Raw genomic sequence first — 21,220 nt, 5'->3', positions numbered from 1 at the left:
GTTTGGTTTAAAAACTTTTGTGTCAGCAAGCTTTCTCCTACCTTAAAAAGGCCTCCTACTTCCAAACTATCCAGATTTTCAGGTGATTTCTGGTCTTAGTGGAAACAAGTCGAACTCTGTATTCACTATGAAAAATAGAGAGCTTGATTGTACCAGGCTAGGACCATCCCATCTGTGAGGGCTGCCTGAGCTGGTTGCCTCAGAGGGCTTCTGCCTCCACACTTCTGCTCCATTCCCCTCCTTCCTTCATGGTGCCAGGGACCAAGAGGAGTGGTGTAGATAGTGACTGGCATGTTTCCGCACATGGGGGAGTGCATTTGGCCTACTGTCCCAGTCACCAGAGATCTTGAACAAAACATGTATTTTCTCTCACTGTAGAGGGAGGCACCTTCAAGTGAGTAACTCCTTCCATTGACTCCAGATAGACAAAAACATGCAAATTTAGAAAACCTAAGTTCCCTGGGAGAAGCTAGCCTCTCTGGTCCTGTTTCTTTCTTGCTCCAAGGACTAGGGCTGTGACGGATCTCATTATCCATCACCATTTACACTTTTTAATTAATTATTTTTAGTCAGATTTACAGCCCAATCCTATTAGGTTGCCTTGCTGGCAGAACTAGCATTCCTTCTGAGCTGGTTTTGGAAAAGCAGCTGTAAAACATTCTCCGGCAGTATGTGCAGCTGGCGTGCCAGTGTGTAGGCTGGAGCCTTCCTCTATGTGTGTCACTGGAACATTGGCCAGCTGCCAGAGCAGGTAAGCCAGAACAGGACAGGAGGTGGGAGGGTGGGGAGGCTGCAGGAGGGAGTGGATTTGTGGTGACGCATGTGCTGGATCCTATGCCTTCCTGCTGTAGCCTGTCTGCCCCCTTTCTCTCCTTAGATGTGTGTCAGCTAAAGGGCTGGAGCAGGTCCAAAGAGACCCATTGCATGCCAGGACGCTTACAGAGGAGAAAGGGAGTTAAAATACCCTTTCCCTTCCAAAGTATCCTACTCCATTCCTCTCCCAGATACAGTGTGTGCCTTTTTGGATGGGTTGGGGGGGGGGTTTAGGATTGGTCCATTAGTTGATTACCAGCTAATTAAAAATGATTTCAACATCAGTGGAAGAAGAGCCCCCTACAGGCTTCCATCTCTGAGGCGGCAGGCCTTGTTGCTGCACCTTCCTTATCTGAAGACAGGTCTGCTTCAGAAACGATTAGGAGGAAGAAGCTTCCATCTTCTGCCCACAAACAGGGCCACTGCACACACTGCACCTGGGAACACTTCTGCATTGAAACTGTCAAAATGGGGTGGTTGTACATGTGTGTGTTTCACAATTTACCATGATTTTCCAGGCAGTATATACACAGTGAAGTATGGGAATATCTGGTTGTCTTTTGTGATAAGCTACGTATTTATTCCACTTTCTATGCAGGAAATGTGTAATGTGCAAAAGTGTCCTAAGTGCCATTTCTTTGGCGTTCCTTTTATTTTTGGCTTTTTGGCATCCCCTGCTTTAGGCCTTAGCCTTGAGGTACTATCCAGATGGAATGCAAGTGTGAGAAGAGAGGGCTGCCTGCAACACTCAACACTTCTTTTTCTTTTTTCTGTTCAGTTGAAAGTGGATGAGTTCGAATCAAATGTCAATGAGATCAAGGACCCTTATCCCTCTGCTGACTTCCCAGGTAAGGAAGATTCAGCTGAGCTTGTCTCTCCTCCCACAAGAATTGGTCTGGTGTGACTTGTACAGTATGCAGAGACTTTTTTGAATGGGCAGGTATCATGTGCTGCTAACATCAGGATTCACATCGCCCAGAATAGCTGGCTACGCAGATGTACCTGATGCTACTGCACAGCTACAGTAAAAAAAAGAAGGGCCCAAACTGCCTTGTGCAGTTTTTAACTGTAAAGACAGAGTAGACATTCACTGAATGAATGAAAGTGATATCATTACTCTGGGTACATAAACTGCCATGGCAGCAAGTGTTCATAAGCCTGAGATTAGTTTGACAACACAAAGTTTTTGGAGCACTGAACACAACATCATTGAACAACTATTGATCTACAGCAGGGGTGCCCAAACCCCGGCCCGGGGGCCACTTGCGGCCCTCAAGGCCTCTCTATGTGGCCCTCAGGGAGCCCCTAGCCTCCAATGAGCTTCTGACCCTCCAGAGATTTGTTGGACCCCACACTGACCCGATGCAACTGCTCTCAGCATGAGGGCAACTGTTTGGCCTCTCGAGTGAGCTGTGGGATGAGGGCTCCCTCCGCTGCTTGTTGTTTCACATCTGTGATGCAGTAGCAGCAGGAAAGGAAAGGCCAGCCTTGCTTCATGCAAGGCCTTTTATAGGCCTTGAACTACTGCAAGACCTTCATTCATTCATATAAGTTCATCTTTAATATATTCATTTATGTAAATTTATTCAAATTAGAAATGTAAATTAATTCGGCCCCCAGCACGGTGTCAGAGAGATGATGTGGCCCTCCTGCCAAAAACTTTGGACACCCCTGATCTACAGCAAAGTTTAAAGCCTTGTGGTGGGCTGAGGGCTGGAGGGAGGAAGGTTCTGGGTCTGTAGTTTTAGTAAAGGACTTGGGCATGCCAATTTTCAGTGCCTGACCTTGTGCCTTGTAGGTGACGATGAGGAAGATGAACCTGAGATCCCACTGAGTCCTCGGCCACGTCCTCTAGCAGAGTTACAGTTGAAGGAGAAGGCTGTGCCTATGCCTGAAGCCAGTGCATTCTTCATCTTTAGCCCTACAAACAAGTAAGCCCTGGTCCTGCTGGTCTTCGTCCTTCCCGCCATCTCTGTCTGCCTGTCTTAGTTGGCCACATGACAGAAACAGAACAGCCTGTTGAACTGGCCATAAGTCCATAGCGAAAGCTTGGGCTTTAGCTCATTGGTAGAATTGGCCATAAGTCCCAAACTAAAACTTGGGCTATAGCTCATTGGTAGAGCAGCTGCATTGCATGCAGAAAATCCCAGGTTCAATCCTCGATATGTCCAGGTAGGGCAGATGAATGAATTCTGTCTGAAACTCAGTGTTGACAGTACCAGTTGTCTGATTCCATATAAGACAGCTTTATTTGTATCTCTGAGCGGTCCTCTGTGGAGATTTAAGAGGGAATATTTGCCACCAGGTACAGATTCCTGGCTGACTGACAGTCAATCCTATCCACAGTTTCCTGGGAGTAAGCCCCATTGACTCTCATGGGATTTACTTCTGACTAGACATGCATAGGAGTGGACTGTGAACCTGCTCAGCCTTGCAGCCACCTGATAAGCACAACAGACACCTTCAGATCATTCACTTGATCCCCAAGCTTTTCTTAACTGTGTATCACACTAGCTCTGTGATGAGGAAAGTGCTGGTGGGGTCATGGAAGTGTTATAGGATAGCAATTCCTATAATAATATCTTGGGCTGGGCTGTCTGGAAGCCACGTAAACTTAGGCCTCCCAATGCATTTCATGGGTGTCAGGAATAGGAGACTTCAGCCATATTCCAGAACAGGTTTCTTAATCTCTTAGAGAAATACAGAAATGCCACAGGTGCCACTTTTCCTATGGCAGTGATAGGAAGAATTTCACCTGCTCAATGCTAAACTTCTTGAACTCTTAAAGAGACACATGCTTCCTGTCTGTTTTCAAATATGGCACCTTATTATCAGGCCCAACAGTAGAACCACATCCCCTGCAGTGGAACAGGGATTTTTACCTCACTTGCCTATGGATGTAGTGTTGCTTGCCCCTAGTAGCCCATGATCTAATTCCCATCCAGGTGCTCTTGCTACTATGAACGTTTGTTTGGCTCAGTTATCATGTAAGCCTGCCTCTTTTTGTCTCTCTCCCCTGCCCTCCACAGGATCCGTGTCCTGTGCCACCGAATTGTCAATGCCACTTGGTTCACCAACTTCATTCTCCTCTTCATCCTGCTCAGCAGCATCTCATTGGCAGCTGAGGATCCAATACGAGCAGAATCCTTCAGGAACAAGGTGACTCAGTAGTGGTGGTTTAGACCCAAGGTATGGCGTGGTGACAGTGAACGATCAGACTCGCCTCTGGGAATATCTGACTGGGTGATGAACACTCTTTGGAGCTAACTGGAGCAAGATGCCAAAGGCCTACAAAGGGCTGCTATCATGACTGGTTTCCCAAAGGTATAGGAAACCATTTAATGGATGTGTCACCAGCTTGAAGAACAAGCACCATGTCTCCCAATGTATTCATTAAAGAATTCTTTAATGAATCCCACACTTTAAATTCAAGGGTGGGGAGGAATGTAACGGGGCAGGGGGAGGGCAGCAACAGGAGCAGGAGTGAGTAGATTGGGCCCAGAAGGAGATGGGATCAGTGGCAGAGGGGGGCAGGATTGGCAGCTACCTCCTTTCCTGGCCCAATCCACCAACATGGGGCAATGTGGACTTGCACCAGCTATGTAGTTCACACGGATACAAGTTGCCCCATTATGGCTGCTGGGGCTTAACCTGGGGCAAAGGGACGAATGTCCCTTTCCCCCCAGGGACCTTTAGCATGCAGAATTCCCACACAGGATGCAGCATTACCTTCACCGGTGCCACTGCATACCTGTGCGAGGATTTGTGATGGATTGGGCTACCTGTTTTGTCACACCATTTACAAGTACAATCTCCTTTATCATGTCCTAGAGATAAACCAAAATGTATGCAGGCCAGTCCTATCCTCCCTTCCCCTCTGCCCATTCAACCACGTCAGATAGGCTGGCACTGCATTTTGGGGCTGTGGGAGGATCAGGAGGCTTGGAAGATGTAAGGTGAAATATTTGTTTTTCTCTGTAAGCCTCCCACTTGCCAATGGGTCTCCTTGGACCTGCAGTGCTCCCCCTGCAGTGCTCTTCCTCCTCCTTCCACTACTTGGATTGGAAAAGGAAGAGGGGGGTAGAAGTCCAATAGGATTGGGCTGCTAGTATGGATGTGCTTTGGAAATAGCTCTTTAGCTGGTGCAAGTCCAAGGAGGAAAAGGGGCATGTTGGGAGGTGACGCAATGGATAGCATCCGGTGCAAGTCACCCACACTGGGTGCCACCCCTCCCACCTCCCAACATGCTTCCCATTCTACCTGCCCCATTCTGTCCCTGCTGCCAACTCACCATTGACAGGTACTCCTCCATTCTGTGGCATGCATTGTCAGAACGGCTTTGAAGACTGTTAAAAGACAGGTTCCAATGCTGGAACACTAGTTGGCCTCCAGAAAAGGAAGAAGGGGACAGAAGCCCAATAGGATTGGGCTGTTAGTATGGATGTACCTTGGAAATCAAAAACATTGAATGGAATTGTATTGACAAAGCTAAAACTTTATTTCTTTGTGGAATTTGTCTTCAGATTCTAGGTTATTTTGACATTGGCTTCACTTCTGTATTCACAGTGGAAATAGTTCTTAAGGTGAGTGTTCTTATATAGATCAGTTTTTTATAGGATTGGGTATGCTTATTTATGAGCCTCTTAATGGGTATAGATTTCAGGAATTGGATTAGGAGATTTTGTACATTTACTCCTCACATGTCATAGGGTTCCAGGGCTGAATCTGCATTAGCTCCCCTCCCTGTGCAGCAAATGGGGATAAAATGGGGAAATGTGGGCTTCCCTGTTCAGCAATATTGGTGCCAGGCTTTCCACATCACATCTCCTTTTTAAAAAAAACTTGAGTCAAAAAAACTTGAAAAAGTGCCTCTTACCCAGTTAGCAGGGGTTAACTCCCAGTTAACTCTTCCCAAGTTGAGCTCTAGTCATGTGGAGGTCTGATAATCTGAAAGGTTCAGCTGCACAGTGAGCTGATTGTTACCCTGAACTTTTGAGTGGCAAGGGAGTATAACACTAGGCTCACCACATATCTAATGAGTGGATTCTCACAGAGTTAGAGTCAAGAAAGGGGAAGCTTTATGATAGCAATCACGAAGTGGTTGACTCTTTACACCCACACATGACCCACACATTCATTATCAAGAATGCCCATAGCAAGCCCCACATATCACTTCATGTTTCTTCATTTAGCACAGTGATTTTCATCCTTTCCCCTCTCACGGCACACTGACAAATTGTCATGGCACACCATCCGTTTTTTGACCATTGACAAGGCATCCCACACTGCCAGCAGGGGTCTCATGTCCCCCAGTGACTCTACTAATAAATGACCCTCCCCCATACTCCCGCAGCACACCTGTAGGGAAGGTGAGGGGGTAGAGCTGTAAGTGCCACATGGCTTCAAAACTCACCATGTAAGCTGCCCCTCCCCCTCGGTCTTGGGGCCATTTCGAGGAGCAAAGCAATGTGGAATCATCTCCTCAGGCTCTGAAAGCAAGGGAGAGGGGCAGCTTACACGGCACGTTTTGGAGCCATGCAACAGTTACAGCTCCGCATCATTTCTGGCATCACTACTGCCTGTGAACTGTTCACAGCTCACACCATGACCCAATGGTTGGAAATTGCTGATTTGACACATGCACACAAACTGAGATAGTGAAAAAAGGTATAGATTCTGTGGGGCATACACACTGCACACTGCCCATGAATTCATATAAAGGCAGGAGTACATAGACATCTTCAGGAAAAGGTTTATTGTACTCAAGATGGTCCACGTTGCTTGTGGTGCATTGGTCACCTGAATCAGTCATCTGAATAGTTAGCCCACCATCTGAAGAGTTAACCACAAGCACAGATGACTACAGTAGTTGCCCCAAACTCCAACTTTCCAACTATCTGTGCTTGTAATACGCTGTTCATTCTCAGACAACCACTTCACCACGAAAACCATGCTCATGTGTCCAAATGGTACTCTGAATTTGGTTACTGAGAGAAGCACCCTCGCAGAAACAAAGGAACATAGAGCTAGATCTACTCCAAAACTAATCCACCCTTTTTGCTCCCCACAGATGACTGCTTATGGTGCGTTCCTCCACAAAGGGTCCTTCTGCCGCAACTCTTTCAACATCCTTGACTTGCTTGTGGTCGCGGTCTCCCTCATTTCCATGGGAATTGAGTAAGCAAACAACAGAAGAACAGACTTGACAATGGACTATTCCTGCATTTCTTCTGGATCATAAGCCATCTGTAGTAGTCCCATCTGTGAGACAGAGGAAGGGGAAAGTAGGATGAGACTTGAGCATTAGCCTTATGCTTTTGGCCGCCACTGTGGGGCTCTTGAATATGAGCTTATGAGGTATGCGTCTGTTTTACTACAGAGTAAGGAATATTTTAAAATATAAGAAAGGTACATTTATTTCTGAAGAAATATAAGGAAGGTATTTTAGGAAGAAGTTAGCAGCACCTTGAAGAACAAGACTGCATAAAGCAGGGTGTGCATGGTCATGGGGGGGGGCTGAAATTTGGTCCTGAAATTCCCAAAGCTGCTGGCAATAGTCACAGCCAGAGTTATCATCAATCAAAACATACTAAGAATCAAAGAACCACCTCCCCCTACCAAGAAACTCAGGATGGAAATTGGAAACGCAATCAGGTCCTACAATTTAATCCTGTTGGGTGATTACTGCAAGGGTTTTTGAAGCGGTGTTATTCTACAATGATTGGAGGGTGAAGGCCATCTTTATCCACTCTTCCCCAAACCCACACACAATGCTCCTTCATAGTTTTCTTTGTAGAGTTTTCATAGAGGCAGTGCAGTCAGCTGGGTAGCAAGATCAGGGACTACAGTTTGTTCACTGTCTTCAGGCCTCATACTCTGAGAGTACATTCAGCACAAGATGATTGGCACCTGACAGTACAAGTTTTAGTTCTCATATTGCCATATTGCCTCACAACAGGGGTGCCCAAACCCTGGCCCGGGGGCCACTTGTGGCCCTCGGGGACTCTCATTCTGGCCTGCAGGGAGCCCCTAGTCTCCAATAAGCCTCTAGCCCTCCAGAGACTTGCTGGAGCCCGTGATGGCCCGACGCAATTGCTCTCAGTTTGAGAGCAACTGTTCGACCTCTCATGTGAGCTGTGGGATGAGGGCTCCCTCCACTGCTTGCTATTTCACATCTGTGATGCAGCAGCGGCAGTGAAGGAAAGGCCAGCCTTGCTTTGTGCAAGGCCTTTTATAGGCTTTTTATAAGCTTGAGCTGCTGCAAGATCTTCATTCATTCATATAAGTTCCATCTCTAATATATTCATTTATGTAAATTTATTCAAATTTGAAATGTAAATTAATTCCTATTTCCCCCCGGCCCCTGATACAGTGTCAGAGAGATGATGTGGCCCTCCCGCCAAAATATTGGACACCCCTACCTCACAATATCAAATCCCTTTGATGCCAAATCTGTGCTCTGAAATCAGCCTTAGTTTTTGACTGGGAGTTAATTTAGTGTCAGATTGATAGCGGCAGGGCTGTGAAATGATCACGTCCTTCTGAAGAGTTCTCTCCTGGGGGCTTGTAGCATTATCAGACCTGCATTCCCATCCATGGAGTGCTCCATTTCATTACTAGAAAATCTAAAGACCATCTTGTTCTTGACACATGATGCCTTTGTGGGCAGGGCATGCGGCATGAAGACAAAGGTTTACATTCACTAAACACCTTTCTCATTTCTTGCAACAGGTCCAGTGCCATATCAGTGGTGAAAATCCTGAGGGTACTCAGAGTACTGCGACCACTGAGGGCTATTAATAGAGCAAAGGGACTGAAGGTGAGCATGGTCATGGGGAAGTTATCCTTTACCTGCTAACACAGAAACGGGGAATAGCAGGCAATAACTCCCCACCTCAAAGCTCTTAGCATGCCTCTATTCAGTGAACTATGTAAAATAATTTCCACTTATAACTATATTTTACTGGACTGTGATTATTGGGTCTTGGGAAATCTGTCTGCCTACTAGTCATGATGAATTTGTGCTATCTCCAGATTGAGCAGCATTATGCATGTGAATATCAGTTGCAGGGAAGTAATGGTTGGAGACAAGGGTGTGAGCTTCCCAGAGGCATTTAGTTGCCCACTATGGGAAACGGAATGCTGGACTAGATAGACCTTTTGCTGGTTCCAGTAGGGCTCTTCTTATGTTGTTCCTGTTATCTACGTTACGTTGACATAGTTACCCAAAAAAACCACCATGTTAAACATATCAAATTCAATCTCTCTCTCTCTCTCTCTCTCTCTCTAGCATGTAGTCCAGTGTGTTTTTGTGGCCATCAAGACGATCGGCAATATTGTGCTTGTCACCTTCTTGCTGCAGTTCATGTTTGCCTGCATTGGAGTGCAGCTGTTCAAGGTGAAAATCTTTCCTGTGGAGAATGATGGCTAACCTTTATCCTGTTCTCTTCCGCAGTGTTGCAGTTAAGGGATTTTTTTTCACAATCAGGGTCAGATGTGGGTGTTTCTTTAGTTATTATTGATATGGTGGAGCAGAACCTGAATGTGAAGAATAGCTTGGGTTTGGAATAGGCATAACTTGGCAGGATTATCTGGACTATGAGATAAATGTGAAAACCCTACAGGAAAACTTATTCAAGCTCCTCTAGAATAGTTGATGGGAAATACAGATATCCAAGAAGCTAACACAACAATATCATTGAGGTGGATAATTTTTTTTTTAGCCAATGCACAAATTAAACTGGCCGAATTTTAGCTTCTCCCAATACTATTTCTAAATGGTTTGCTAGCCATACGTTTCAGTAGCAAAGGGAGAACCCCGCCATAGCCGGTTCCAAGCCCGGTTGAGAAAGGGGGAGGTGGTCATCTTGCCACAGTGTCCAGAACTGGGAAGCCAGGGAAACTAGGCAAGAATCCGCATGGAGATGTGTCATTTAAACCTATGCACTCATACTACTGCATCCGGGGACCTGATGCACCAGCATTACTGACCTGGGGTGCTGCCAAGAATCATGCGACTGGGCAAACAAACAAAAATCAAAAGCAACAAAAAATAAAACTCATGATGCCAAAATTAGGAATTCGAATAGCTGCATGGAATGTACAAACTGGGCGCCATGTGGGCCAAAAGGAAATAATTGCTAAGAAATTATTAAAATGCAAAATATCAATTGCTCCATTTACTGAATTAGGCCTTATGGAGTCTGGAATGCTAACCATCCAATCACCAATGACTGATGAAAAAGTGAAGAATTGGTCAAGCTACCACAGCTTTTGCATCATTGAAATGTTGTCTTTGGAGAAAGACAAACATCTCCATTAAAACTAAAATGCACGTATTCTGGGCATTAATTTTACTGATTCTCCTTTATGGGTCAGAAACATGGACTATACTTGAATCTGACATCAATAAATTAGATGCATTCCAAAAGCGTTGCTTGAGGCAGATACTTGGGATCTCCCGCTGTGATTGCCATCAAAATGAAACAATTCGAATGTGGTGTGACCATCAATCAACAATCATGGAATAGGTTCAAAAACAGAGTTGGTTTGGCCATGTTTGCAGAATGGTTACCATGCGGATTCCAGAAAAACTTCTTTGGTGACAGCGACCTGACAGCTGGAAAATCCAGCAAAAGGTGCCAAAGAAAACATGGCTAAAGGCACAATCCTATCCTGTGCTGGAACAGGCAAGCCAAGAGGCTTGTGCTGTATCCAGTGCAGGATTGTGGCCTGAAGCATCTTAGCCTGAGGCAAGGGGCAACTTTCCCCCTTACCCCTGGGGAAGGCCCGCCAGCCCCCATGGGTCTCCTTGGACTTAAGCCACTTCCTGAGGTGGCGCAAGTCTGAGGAGTGGAGTGACTTGAAGCCGCTCCGTTCTCCCCGGGAATGGGGGTTGGGATCAGGCATAACTGCTGTATCCCAGCCCGCCTCCTACGCCCCACTCACCAGCCCCCAGGGCCACCCACCTCCTGCCCTCCCCCCACCCAGGAATGGCTCCCTCCCATCTCCTCCCTGCCTCCCCACTGCCTCTTCCCCCCCCCCCCCAGCTGGGCCGATGCAAGTGTCAAGGAGGAAGCCAGTGTGGAGGCTTATGTCATCCTCTGCAGACCGGGGCTTTTCAGTTCCTTTACAGCATGTTTGCGACCCTCCTGGGCCAGTGCAAGGGACTTGTGTTGACCCAAGGGTGCATTTGGATTGCGCCCTAAAACATATAGAAGAAGATCTAAAGAACCAGCGATTGCCCATTGAAACAGCTAAAATCATTGCCATGGATCGCAATTAATGGAAGCGCATTGTGATTAATGCATTGAAACCTGCGGCACCTATAGCAGCATATTGGCTAAGAAGATGACCTGGTGTCCCAAACGCCAGCTAAAGGAAAGAAGAAGAAGCAAGGGAGAGAAGCTAAACTCTCTGTCAAACATTGGGCCCTTCAGCAGTGGTAACCTGACATGTTGGTATAGCTGGAAACATTCATTTTTCAGAGTGGCCTGGCAAGAGAGACCTTATAAAAACGAACAAACAAACTGCACAATTCATTAATGATAAAATCAGTAACTTGACTAATTTGTTTTGATCTTTGTTAAAATTTAGGGGATGTTCTATAGCTGTACAGATCCGACCAAGATAACTGAAAAGGAATGCAGGTAGGCCATCTGCTGGTGACACAGCGTACTCTTGTATACTGTCTTGGAAGTAACCACAGTATCATGTGGGACTGAAAGTCAAACTAATTTCATTAAAGGCGTAGTTACTGCTGTAAATGGCAACTGCACATTTAGCTCCCCCTCTACCACATGAAGCAGCATTTATGTTGTGATATAATTATGTTCCATGTCCCACACAGCACCACTTCACATCATTGGTTTCCACTGGCTGAGGTAGTTAGTGTTGGGTGGGCAATATCATGTTGTTATAACACAGAGTAAGTTTTTCTCCATGCAGCAGAGTGGGGAGTGCTTGCCCTTTGGGGTAGTAACAGCATGCTTTGTTTAACATCTAGTCCAGCCTTGAGGACGTTTGTACAAAATCAGATGTTGTAGACGTCTTATGCAGTCCACTGAGCTCAGGATAGTGCCATTGTGAACAACAGTTCCATTTCAAAACTTGGGCAGTTCAGTTTATGTAGGTACTCTTGGGAGATGAGGTTAGTGTGGTTCAAGCTTGATTTTGCTTTTTGGATTTTAAAACATGGCAGAGACATCTCCTCCTCTAAGACCTAGCAAAACAAAAATCTGATTTAATGAATGATATGCTAAACACTTTGGTGGTTCTTATCCAAAAGCTGAATGGGTTAGTTGCAGCATAGCCCACTCTCTTTGTCTTGTATCCAGACAAAAACTAATCTGAGCTTTCTTTAAAAACCTCCCATAGAGGAAGTTTACTATCTTCCCTAAGCAAGAAGGGGACAGATTCCATTTTCCACTGGACAGTTCAATGCAATCTGAATTTTTGATCGAGCAAATTCTGTCTTGCTGCACCTTCTCGTATTATCACCTGTAACCAGTGGCGTCACTAGGGTTCGCATCACCCAGTGCGGGATGCCAGCCCATCACCCCCCCATGCCGTGGGCGGGGCAACACCCCAGGTGGTGGGTGTGGTGATGTACCATCACTCGGCCCCTACTGGTTTTTGGCTGTACCTTTTGATAGAACAAAGAACACATTCTGCATGAAATTACGCATTGATTGATATGTAACATGATGGTATTATTCCTCCAAACTGTGATTTTAGTGATTTTGGTCACTAGTAGTGTCAAACACACACACACCCGCCTGGGGTGCCAACTTACCTTATTGCAGCAGTTCTCAAACTTTTAGCACTGGGACCCACTTTTTAGAATGACAGTCGGTCCAAAACCTACCACAAGTGATGTCATGGTGGAAGTGACATCATCAGGCAAATTAAAATAAATAAGTATAAATAAAGTAAAACAAATAATTAAATAAGCAGAAGCCAGCCCTGGTCCACCAAGTGAATTTCCTCTGTAGCCTGCCTATAATAACAGCCCCCCCCTTCAAAATCAGTAAGGTTTTCAGCCCTACCCAGTGCCCAGTTCAATTAGATACTCGCCTTTTGTACATGCATTTTTTGCCAAGTAATCAAGCTCAAATTATCTCTGGGTCAATCAGAGGGCAGAGCCTTTCAACTCTGAAAAGTTTCTTTTCTCTGGAGCAGCAGGCAGGCGCTGCTCATCAAAAGCAATGCACAGATCTTTTGTTTCTACAGTAACTGTCCTGGGAAATTCCAGCCAAAGTTAACCTTTTATTCTCTTTTGCAAATGCTGCTGCAACCTGGTTCCTTTATGCAAATGCAGGCATTTGGCAGAGGTATTTTTTTTCAACACCAGGATGGGATCCTCCTTTCCATTTGAAATAAAGTCCCAGGCTACAATTCAGTGCACCATTATTTAAGAATAACTCCCATGGAAAGCAGTGGGTCTACTTCTGAGTAAAAAAGGGTTGCAAATATATGCAGCTGCATCTCTCTGCTGTGAATTGAATTGCACACTCTCAGTTATGTGTTATTGATTGTATGTTGTATGTAGAGCTTCTGGCTTAACACACCAGACACCTTAAAGGAGGATTTGATTCATGGTTCTCCTGCAGTGGTTCCCAACCTTTTTCACTTGCATATCTCTTGGCAGCCTATCTGCATAAATTATACCCTTCATATTAGCAAAACATTTGTAATAATACAAGCCCTCATCTCCTCTCTATGAAAACCCAGACTTCATGTATTCATCACATATTTTCTCTTTTCATCTGTTTGAAGAACAGAAGACTCTGCCTTTCCTTTGCACTGTTTTGTACCAGAAGTGTGCTGAGAAATTCTGGGTGATTGATCACTTTCCATATTATGTTTCAGCTTTTTTACTGTGCTGGTTTTCAATCACTGGTTCATGGTTGAATTGATGACCAAAAACTAGCTATTGGTGGGGCTTTCAACTAGCTACCTCCCTTCCTACCTTGCTGGCCCTGCAAAGCATTCTGGATCACGACCTGCCTTTTTCTGCCATTATTCCATTCTTTTTCAAGTAGCCCTACAGGTCCTGTTGAGTTTCCCTGGGAGTACATGAATACCAGATTGGGAACCACTGTTTTACTGGTATGTTGTTTACAGTGCACTTACTGTGATTGTGTTCACAAAAAGGTGGTGAAGACCAGAATTTAAAAAGAATAAAAATGTATCTTATATCTTTTACTATGTTTTTAATAAATTAGAGACTACAGTTCTTAGGTAACAATTAGTGGTAGGTTATTTTTCAGGATCTGGCCTTGGGTAAAATCAGACAAAACTATAGTCAGACACCCCCTAAGTTTAACCCCCAACTTATTCGAGGGTCATAGAAAATTTCATTATTTTTTGGCTCATACCTGCCCTCAACTCATCTGTGGGATCGACTTATAGGTGGGTGTCTACGGTGAGAGCTTCTGTTTAAACCCGATCACTGTCAGGATCCATCTAGCTTTGCAAGTCTCAAAAACGTTCACCTTATCAACTGAAGCCTCTGTTTTGATCCTTTTTAATGGGGGGGGGAGGCTACCTTCTGAAGCATTTGTTGAGCTCCAGTTCCATCAGATCAGGACCATTCTGATCCCTTCACATTCCCCTTTGTCTGGCCTGACCACCAGCCAAGGTACATTTGCTTACTTGCAAGTAAACGTGACCGTGAGGCTTAGTTTCACTTTCCATAGGGCTCAATACATTCATCTGCTTGGAGGGAGGGACTTCCTTCTCAGGTGTTTTTGGGGGCTGTCTTAATTGGATCAGGACCATTCTGGTGTCATTGGATTCCTCTCAGCCTGCCCTTTGTCGCAGACTAAGGCAAGTTCGCCTACTCGTGAGTAAATGCACAATATGGCTCAGTTTCATTCTCCATAGGGCTTCATGCAGTTTTTGTTCTCTGGTTTTTTGGCCATAACTGTTGATAGAAAGGAGCTATTTCACTCTGGCTTCTTGCATTGCATTATGCTGGAAATTCTGCATCCAACAGTATATAACATGACAGTATTACTCCTAACCATCGTGATTTTAGCGTGTCACCCCCCAGTGCGCTTCACCCCCCCATGCATGTCACCTGGTGCGGCCCGCACCACCAGCACCCCCCTAGCGACGCCACTGCCTGTAGCCAAGCACCAAAAATACAGAAACCTACAACTTTTCATGTGTTAATCAGTCATACTCAGCTGAGGCGATTTTTTTTTCACCATAGTGAAGATCAAGAGTGAAATTAATCTAGTATAAATTCAAGAAAAACCCAGGCTTCTTGATTGTAACTAACATGAAATTTCTTATCCCAGGGGAGAATTCATTACCTTTGTTGATGCCGATCCAACCCAGGTTGTGCAGCACAAGCGGATCTGGTTGCACAATGAATTCCACTTTGATAATATCTTCTCAGCCATGATGTCTCTCTTCACCGTATCCACCTTTGAGGGATGGCCTCAGTGAGTCCAGAGCCCCATGTGGGGGAAGGGTATAAGGTGGCTAATAGGGATGGAGGGATGAGTTAGTATGTCAGTATTGTTGCCTGTTGGCTTGGCTGTTCTGTGCAAGCAAACTGGCACAGAAAGGGGAAGCATTCAAGCACGTAGGGCCCAATCTTATCCCCACCAGTCCATGCTGGGGGGGGAGCGGGCAAACCTGGGACACCCTGGGAAAGGGAGGTAAAATATTTTTATTTATTTGTTTGTTTGTTTGTTCGTTCGTTTATAGGATTTTATACTGCTTTTTAAAAAACCCAAAGTGGTTCTGTAGGCTGCCTGGCCACCTACTTAGGCAGCCTACTTAGTGTTCTGTAGGCCACCTGGCCATCAACAGGTCTCCTTGGACCTATGCCAGCTATTTTGCTGGCATGAGTCCAAGGAGGGGCGAATAGCATGTCGGGTCAGGGGAACGGTGCTCTGCATGCGCTGCCGTCACTGGGCACTCCCTCCCACTCTTAAAACACCCCCTGCCCTGCTTTCCATCCCACTTCTCCACCTTCTACCCTTGAACTGCCACCTTACCTGCTTCAGTGCTCTGTCTGGGTGCTGCTGCCACACATGAGTTGCCTCCAGCTGTTTGTGCCAGCAGCCCAACAGTGCATGACAGCAGCACCCTTTTCCAACACGGTAGCAGCACTTATGGTGGTGGGCTGTGAGAGTTCCACCATTGTAAGTGCCCAACAGGATTGGGCTGTGAGGATATCAAATTTCTGCACCAGAAATTGCATTAAAATCATTTGTGTAACCGCTGCAGTTGGTATTGCAGGTAGTGAGATGATGGAGGTAAACAATGTGTTTTTCTCCACATAAAAATATGGCTTGAATACTGGGAAATTTGCTAGTCTCACAGTGCTGTTCTGAAGAAAGATTTGGAAATGACAGTGCAAATGAGCTTTTAACTAAGCTATAAACAGGTCTTTGGAAAACCCTTTAAAAGTGGGTAGCCCTTGTCACAGAAGACATAGTATCAATTAACTGGCATTCCACCCATATCTGCAATGTGTTTTCACCTCTTATTTCATCAGGGGCCCTTTTGTCTTCAGGACCTCTATTGATCTTGCTGCTGTGCTATCCTTATAGGTTGCTGTACACAGCAATTGACTCTCACAGTGAGGATATGGGCCCCATATACAACTATCGCATGGGCATCGCCATCTTCTTCATCATCTATCTCATCCTAATAGCCTTCTTCATGATGAACATCTTTGTAGGTTTTATCATTGTAACCTTCCAGGAGCAAGGTGAAACAGAGTACAAAAACTGTGAGCTGGACAAGAATCAGGTATGTTACACCTGAACTCAGGGCGGGGATGGGATGAAGTAACCAGACACAGGTATTGCAAACCAAAGTCCTAAGCATGAGGAATATGAATTGTAGCAGAAGCTTGGATTATGAGTATGGTGGAGCTAAGCAATTAACCCAGGAGTAGTAACAAGTTTGGATCTGGCCATCTTGTGGACAACCTGGTGCCTTTGAAAGTTTCTGCTAAAAGGCAAGGAGGATATTTTGTGGGTGGCAGCAGCGAGTGTGTCTGCCACTTCTTTTACAGGTGTAGACAGGAAGACTGAGCTACAGGTAGTCATCTGTTTGTTTCTGTTGGTTGGCCATGATCAAAAGCATTACAATATAACCTGAAATACTTGGTCAATTGCACATTCCTGTCATAGACATCACTTAAACTTTCTCTGGTTAGGATACTGAATCTATGAAAGTGGTGTTTGTTGCAGCCCAGTTTGCCCAACTTGCTGTTGTAAGCATTGCTCATGAGATGGGGTAAAGGGGGTAATTTATACCCAGTCCCAGGGTCAAAAAGGGGGCCCAGGAGCCAAAGGAGGGGGCCCAGAAATTTCCTGGGATCTTACATTTTCTGATCTCACTGGAACTTGTTGACTGTATGGGATGATGGGTACACAGTGGCAGCTGCTGCTGCAAGCTATATCTGCTGGGCCAAGGAATATATATATCACTCCTTAATACAGTGTTAAATTTGGGAGCAAACTGGCTGCTAACCATGAAGGAGTATATAGGAACTCAGGGACGCAGCTGTAGGACCACAGCTGCTGCAGAAGTAAGTTTTGGTATACACAGGACACTTGCCATTCTAGTGTGAACATAAATATGATGATGCTAATTTTCTGCAATGATACTCTACATCCAGTGCTGGATATGTGGAAAACCACACACTTCTAAGTCTATCTAAAGACTTAGGAGTGTGTGGTTTTCCACATATCCAGCACTGGCAAGTAGACCTGGGCTTTGCATTAGGAAGTCCAGGAGACCTGGGCTCCAAAGGTTTTTCTGTCTGTCATCACCCTCCCCCTGCCCTATTTTGCTTCCTGCCCAGCTCTGTTCTGCCCACACACTCATAACCTCCCCTGCTCTGTTTTACCCTTTCCCTCTGAGAAGGGGCTCAAAAGAAAATTTGTCCCCCCTGAAGGTTCCTCTCAGAAGCCCTGACTTCAGGAAGAGCATTCATACAAGAAAAATGTATGTAACATCAGGGATTTCTAACACACCCACTGTCCTGTCTGTTGGGAGGCAATCTATTTAAGAAGAGAGAATAGGCATATGAAATTTTTGTCCTTCCTGTTGATCAAAGAACAATACCTGATGAAGGGAAGACCCTAGGAATGACTGCTGTTTGGCCTTATATATGAACGGCATTGCCTTTCCTTTTCACCCTACCACACCTTGTCTTTTATTTTGCTCCAGCGCCAATGTGTCCAGTACGCACTGAAAGCACGCCCTCTGAGATGTTACATTCCCAAGAATCCCTATCAATACCAAATATGGTATGTGGTGACCTCCTCCTACTTTGAGTACCTCATGTTCTTCCTGATCACGCTGAACACCATCTGCTTGGGTATGCAGGTATGGATGACTAAAACTCCTGCCTAGGTGTGAAATGGTCATGGCAGGATATTGAGGCAAGCCTACCTCTGAAAGAAGAGTAGCAAAGCATTTTTACTCTAGTGAGCATTGCTGCGATTGTGTTTGGAAATATTCATTCTTGAGTTGTACATTCTACAGAACTTCATGTCGTTGACCTGGCCTAGTGGCTATTGTTGAGGGTCTCGTTGTAAGTGAGCAGTAATGCTAAATAATAAAAAATGAATAATAATAAAAATAATAATACAAAAATAATAAAAAAATTTCTTATAGAGTTTGAGGTGCTGAAAATGAATTTGACAATGAAAATGCAAAATTAGCAATGGTTTGTGAGGGATCTGCAATAGACAGTTCCATAGACATGTACTGGGAAATGTCCACTTCTTTCCCACCACCTATGTACACAGTGCATTTAGTTTATCCTGAACTAGAGCAGATAGACAGATTACACTGTCATTTTCATGTTCAGCACATAGAAACTAGTAAAGTTTAGCTATTTTCATTTTAGGGGCAAATTGTGCATTGTCCAATGCAATTGACAGTGGTTATGTTGGGTAGGGGCAGCTCTACATTTACTCAATTGTCATGAGCCTTACTTCTCAAATCAAATCTTTGTTTTTTACTGCTTGTCCAGTCCTATAAATGCATGGCTCTATAGTAGGGTATTGGTTTTTCACTAAAACAGTTGCTGTGTAAATTATCAACTTTCAACTATCTCTACAGCATTATAATCAATCAGAGACAATGAACCAGGTCTCCGATGTCCTCAATGTGGTCTTCACCATCCTTTTTACTGTTGAGATGATCCTTAAGCTTATTGCTTTCAAGGCGAAGGTGAGTGGAGTGCATAAGCTTCCCAGCAGGATTTGCCATTTTGGTTAGAGCACACATTTCCACTTTTCAGTGGGGATACGCCAAACACACTGTTGGAAGGGAGATACTTTTGTGTCAGTTTTTTCTCCTTCTGAAACACACAGTCCAATCGGATCCTGAGTTGGGAAGGTGCCAGAAAGGCACATTTAAAAGTCCTTCCATTAGTTGCATTCCAGTCTCGTTTCACTACATTATGACCCAGTTTCTTTTTTGCTTTACAGGGCTACTTTGGAGACCCTTGGAATGTCTTTGATTTCCTCATAGTCATTGGTAGCATTATTGATGTCATCTTGAGCCAGGTTGATGTAAGTACAAAGCACTGGAGGATAGTATGGGGCAGGGAATGTCTCAGAAAAGGCAAACTTGAAACTGGGAAAGAAGAAAAAACAGTGGCTCTTGCTATGCAGTAGCATTAATTTCCCAGCTTCCCAGAGAAGCTGTGATTTCCTGCATGGTTGCCTGGAAAGAACTTCAGCAGCCATCTCCAACCCTTCAGCTGCCTTCTGAAAGGAATACAATCATTGAGCTGAGGGCATGGTAGCCCTCCCACACAGACTGTGCACTGGAACCCTCAGATGACCTCACCAAGGAGTACTTGTCCTTGATCATGGCCAGCAGGCTGATGTGTCACCATGCCCAGGAGGCTTCACCTGCCCTGTCATTTTTGTGTGCTCTCTAAATATGTGCTCTTGGCCAGTAATATGTAGCTAGCACATTTAGCCTGAAACCAGCCTTGACATGGTTTGCCTTATGGCACCTTCAGAAAATTTCTGACTGGGTGTCCATGACAACCATGTTTCAACTATCTGCTTACTGTATGCGCTTATAGTTTGACTGTCTTCATGGCCACACTTGCGTATATGAATTGTGCCTTCTGTATACATCTGCATGGATGCTATGATATATTAAAAGTATACCATAGTGGAATAGCACATGCGTGCCTTTCATTATGTGTGCGCATAAAGAGAAAATATGAGCAACATCAGATAACAGTAAGTTAATGTGCCTTCATGTGCCTGATACACTGCTAATGTGACAGCTGTAGAAGCAATTTTAGCTGTAGGGAAATCTACAGTGGCATTCATAGTACTATTCATTCTAACTTCATATTACAGTACTAAGAAGTCCCATCAGGACCATCACTTTCATTTTCTTTTATCATTATCTTCCTTTACATAATCTAGCCCCTGGGGAAACCTGCTATGCTTCTTTATAGACCCAACTTACCTTACCAGTGCCAAAGTTTTAGACATCACCAGGACAATAAGATGTGAGTTGTTACTTTTGAGTTTAAGTGCAAAGAATTATTCTAAGAATCCAGCCATTAACACCAGCTGACCATATTTTGCTCTCTTCCTTGGGTTGTTGGGAGACTGTCCCTTTCAGCTACTTGGGGATGCCGAGATTTCATTTTCTAGTTTTATACCTACTGTACTCATTCACTTCAATACTCTTGCTGAATGTGGCTTGGCTCATTAGATGACCAGAAGGCTCTGAGGAGGGATCTAAGTATTAATTGATTAAAGTAGAAGGAGATAAAGTTTAATTTAAAAAAAAATGGAATGTGAACTGGTAAAATATTCTGTCTCCTCTGGCACCTGTTGTTTTGTTCTCTATGAGGCAGATCAGTTCTTGCCCTCATTCTATTTTTCCCAGAATTCTTTCTCTTCCTCAATAGAAAGTCGCTTCTTGTTGTGCAGCTAGGGGCTGGGTACCGCAAAAATCTAAGAGGGATAATGCTTGGACCATGATTCTCATAAAATGCTCCACTCCATGATACCAATATAATCTCTCGCCTTTACTGAAACAATGACAAGACTCCATCAGAAGTACTCTTCTATAGCGTTGCTGTTTTTCTGTGCAAGGACATTAACTTTGGATTATGAACCTTTTCATTATGTCCCTCTCTATACTTCCTGTTGTTTCTTCCTCTTTCCTTCCTCCTTGTTCATTTGTCTCATTTACCTGTATATTGATGTTCAAAAAAACACCCTGCTAGTTTATCTTTGTGCTAAGGGCCTCAAAGCATCACTGGCACTATCTCTGGGCTTTCCACCAGAATTATATGATGCTGTATGAAAGAAGCATGTGAAAGATGCTCTGTGAAAGAAGCACCTGGCAGCAAGGCCTGCCAAGATTTTGGACTGATGAT

General features: G+C 44.7%; 1 protein-coding gene across 2 annotated transcripts in view; it reads left to right on the top strand.

Moving 5' to 3' along the window:
- Positions 1–21,220, top strand: part of CACNA1S (calcium voltage-gated channel subunit alpha1 S) — an 81,260-nt gene that overhangs the window by 33,798 nt on the left and 26,242 nt on the right. Inside the window, exons 16-28 of one of the 2 annotated variants that reach the window (XM_066625170.1) lie at positions 1,592–1,661; positions 2,612–2,744; positions 3,843–3,972; positions 5,337–5,396; positions 6,884–6,990; positions 8,545–8,632; positions 9,104–9,211; positions 11,410–11,462; positions 15,120–15,266; positions 16,386–16,587; positions 18,019–18,177; positions 18,919–19,029; positions 19,290–19,373. In XM_066625170.1, the coding sequence (XP_066481267.1) occupies positions 1,592–1,661; positions 2,612–2,744; positions 3,843–3,972; positions 5,337–5,396; positions 6,884–6,990; positions 8,545–8,632; positions 9,104–9,211; positions 11,410–11,462; positions 15,120–15,266; positions 16,386–16,587; positions 18,019–18,177; positions 18,919–19,029; positions 19,290–19,373 (1,452 nt within the window). The remainder of the gene's footprint in view (positions 1–1,591; positions 1,662–2,611; positions 2,745–3,842; positions 3,973–5,336; positions 5,397–6,883; positions 6,991–8,544; positions 8,633–9,103; positions 9,212–11,409; positions 11,463–15,119; positions 15,267–16,385; positions 16,588–18,018; positions 18,178–18,918; positions 19,030–19,289; positions 19,374–21,220) is intronic. The other variant, XM_066625171.1, reaches the window with a different exon arrangement.

Source organism: Tiliqua scincoides, chromosome 4 (assembly GCF_035046505.1).
Source record: "Tiliqua scincoides isolate rTilSci1 chromosome 4, rTilSci1.hap2, whole genome shotgun sequence".
Classification (NCBI taxonomy): Eukaryota; Metazoa; Chordata; class Lepidosauria; order Squamata; family Scincidae; genus Tiliqua; species Tiliqua scincoides.
Note: the sequence above shows the minus strand (reverse complement) of the source record. Positions and strands in the feature narration are given on the sequence as shown.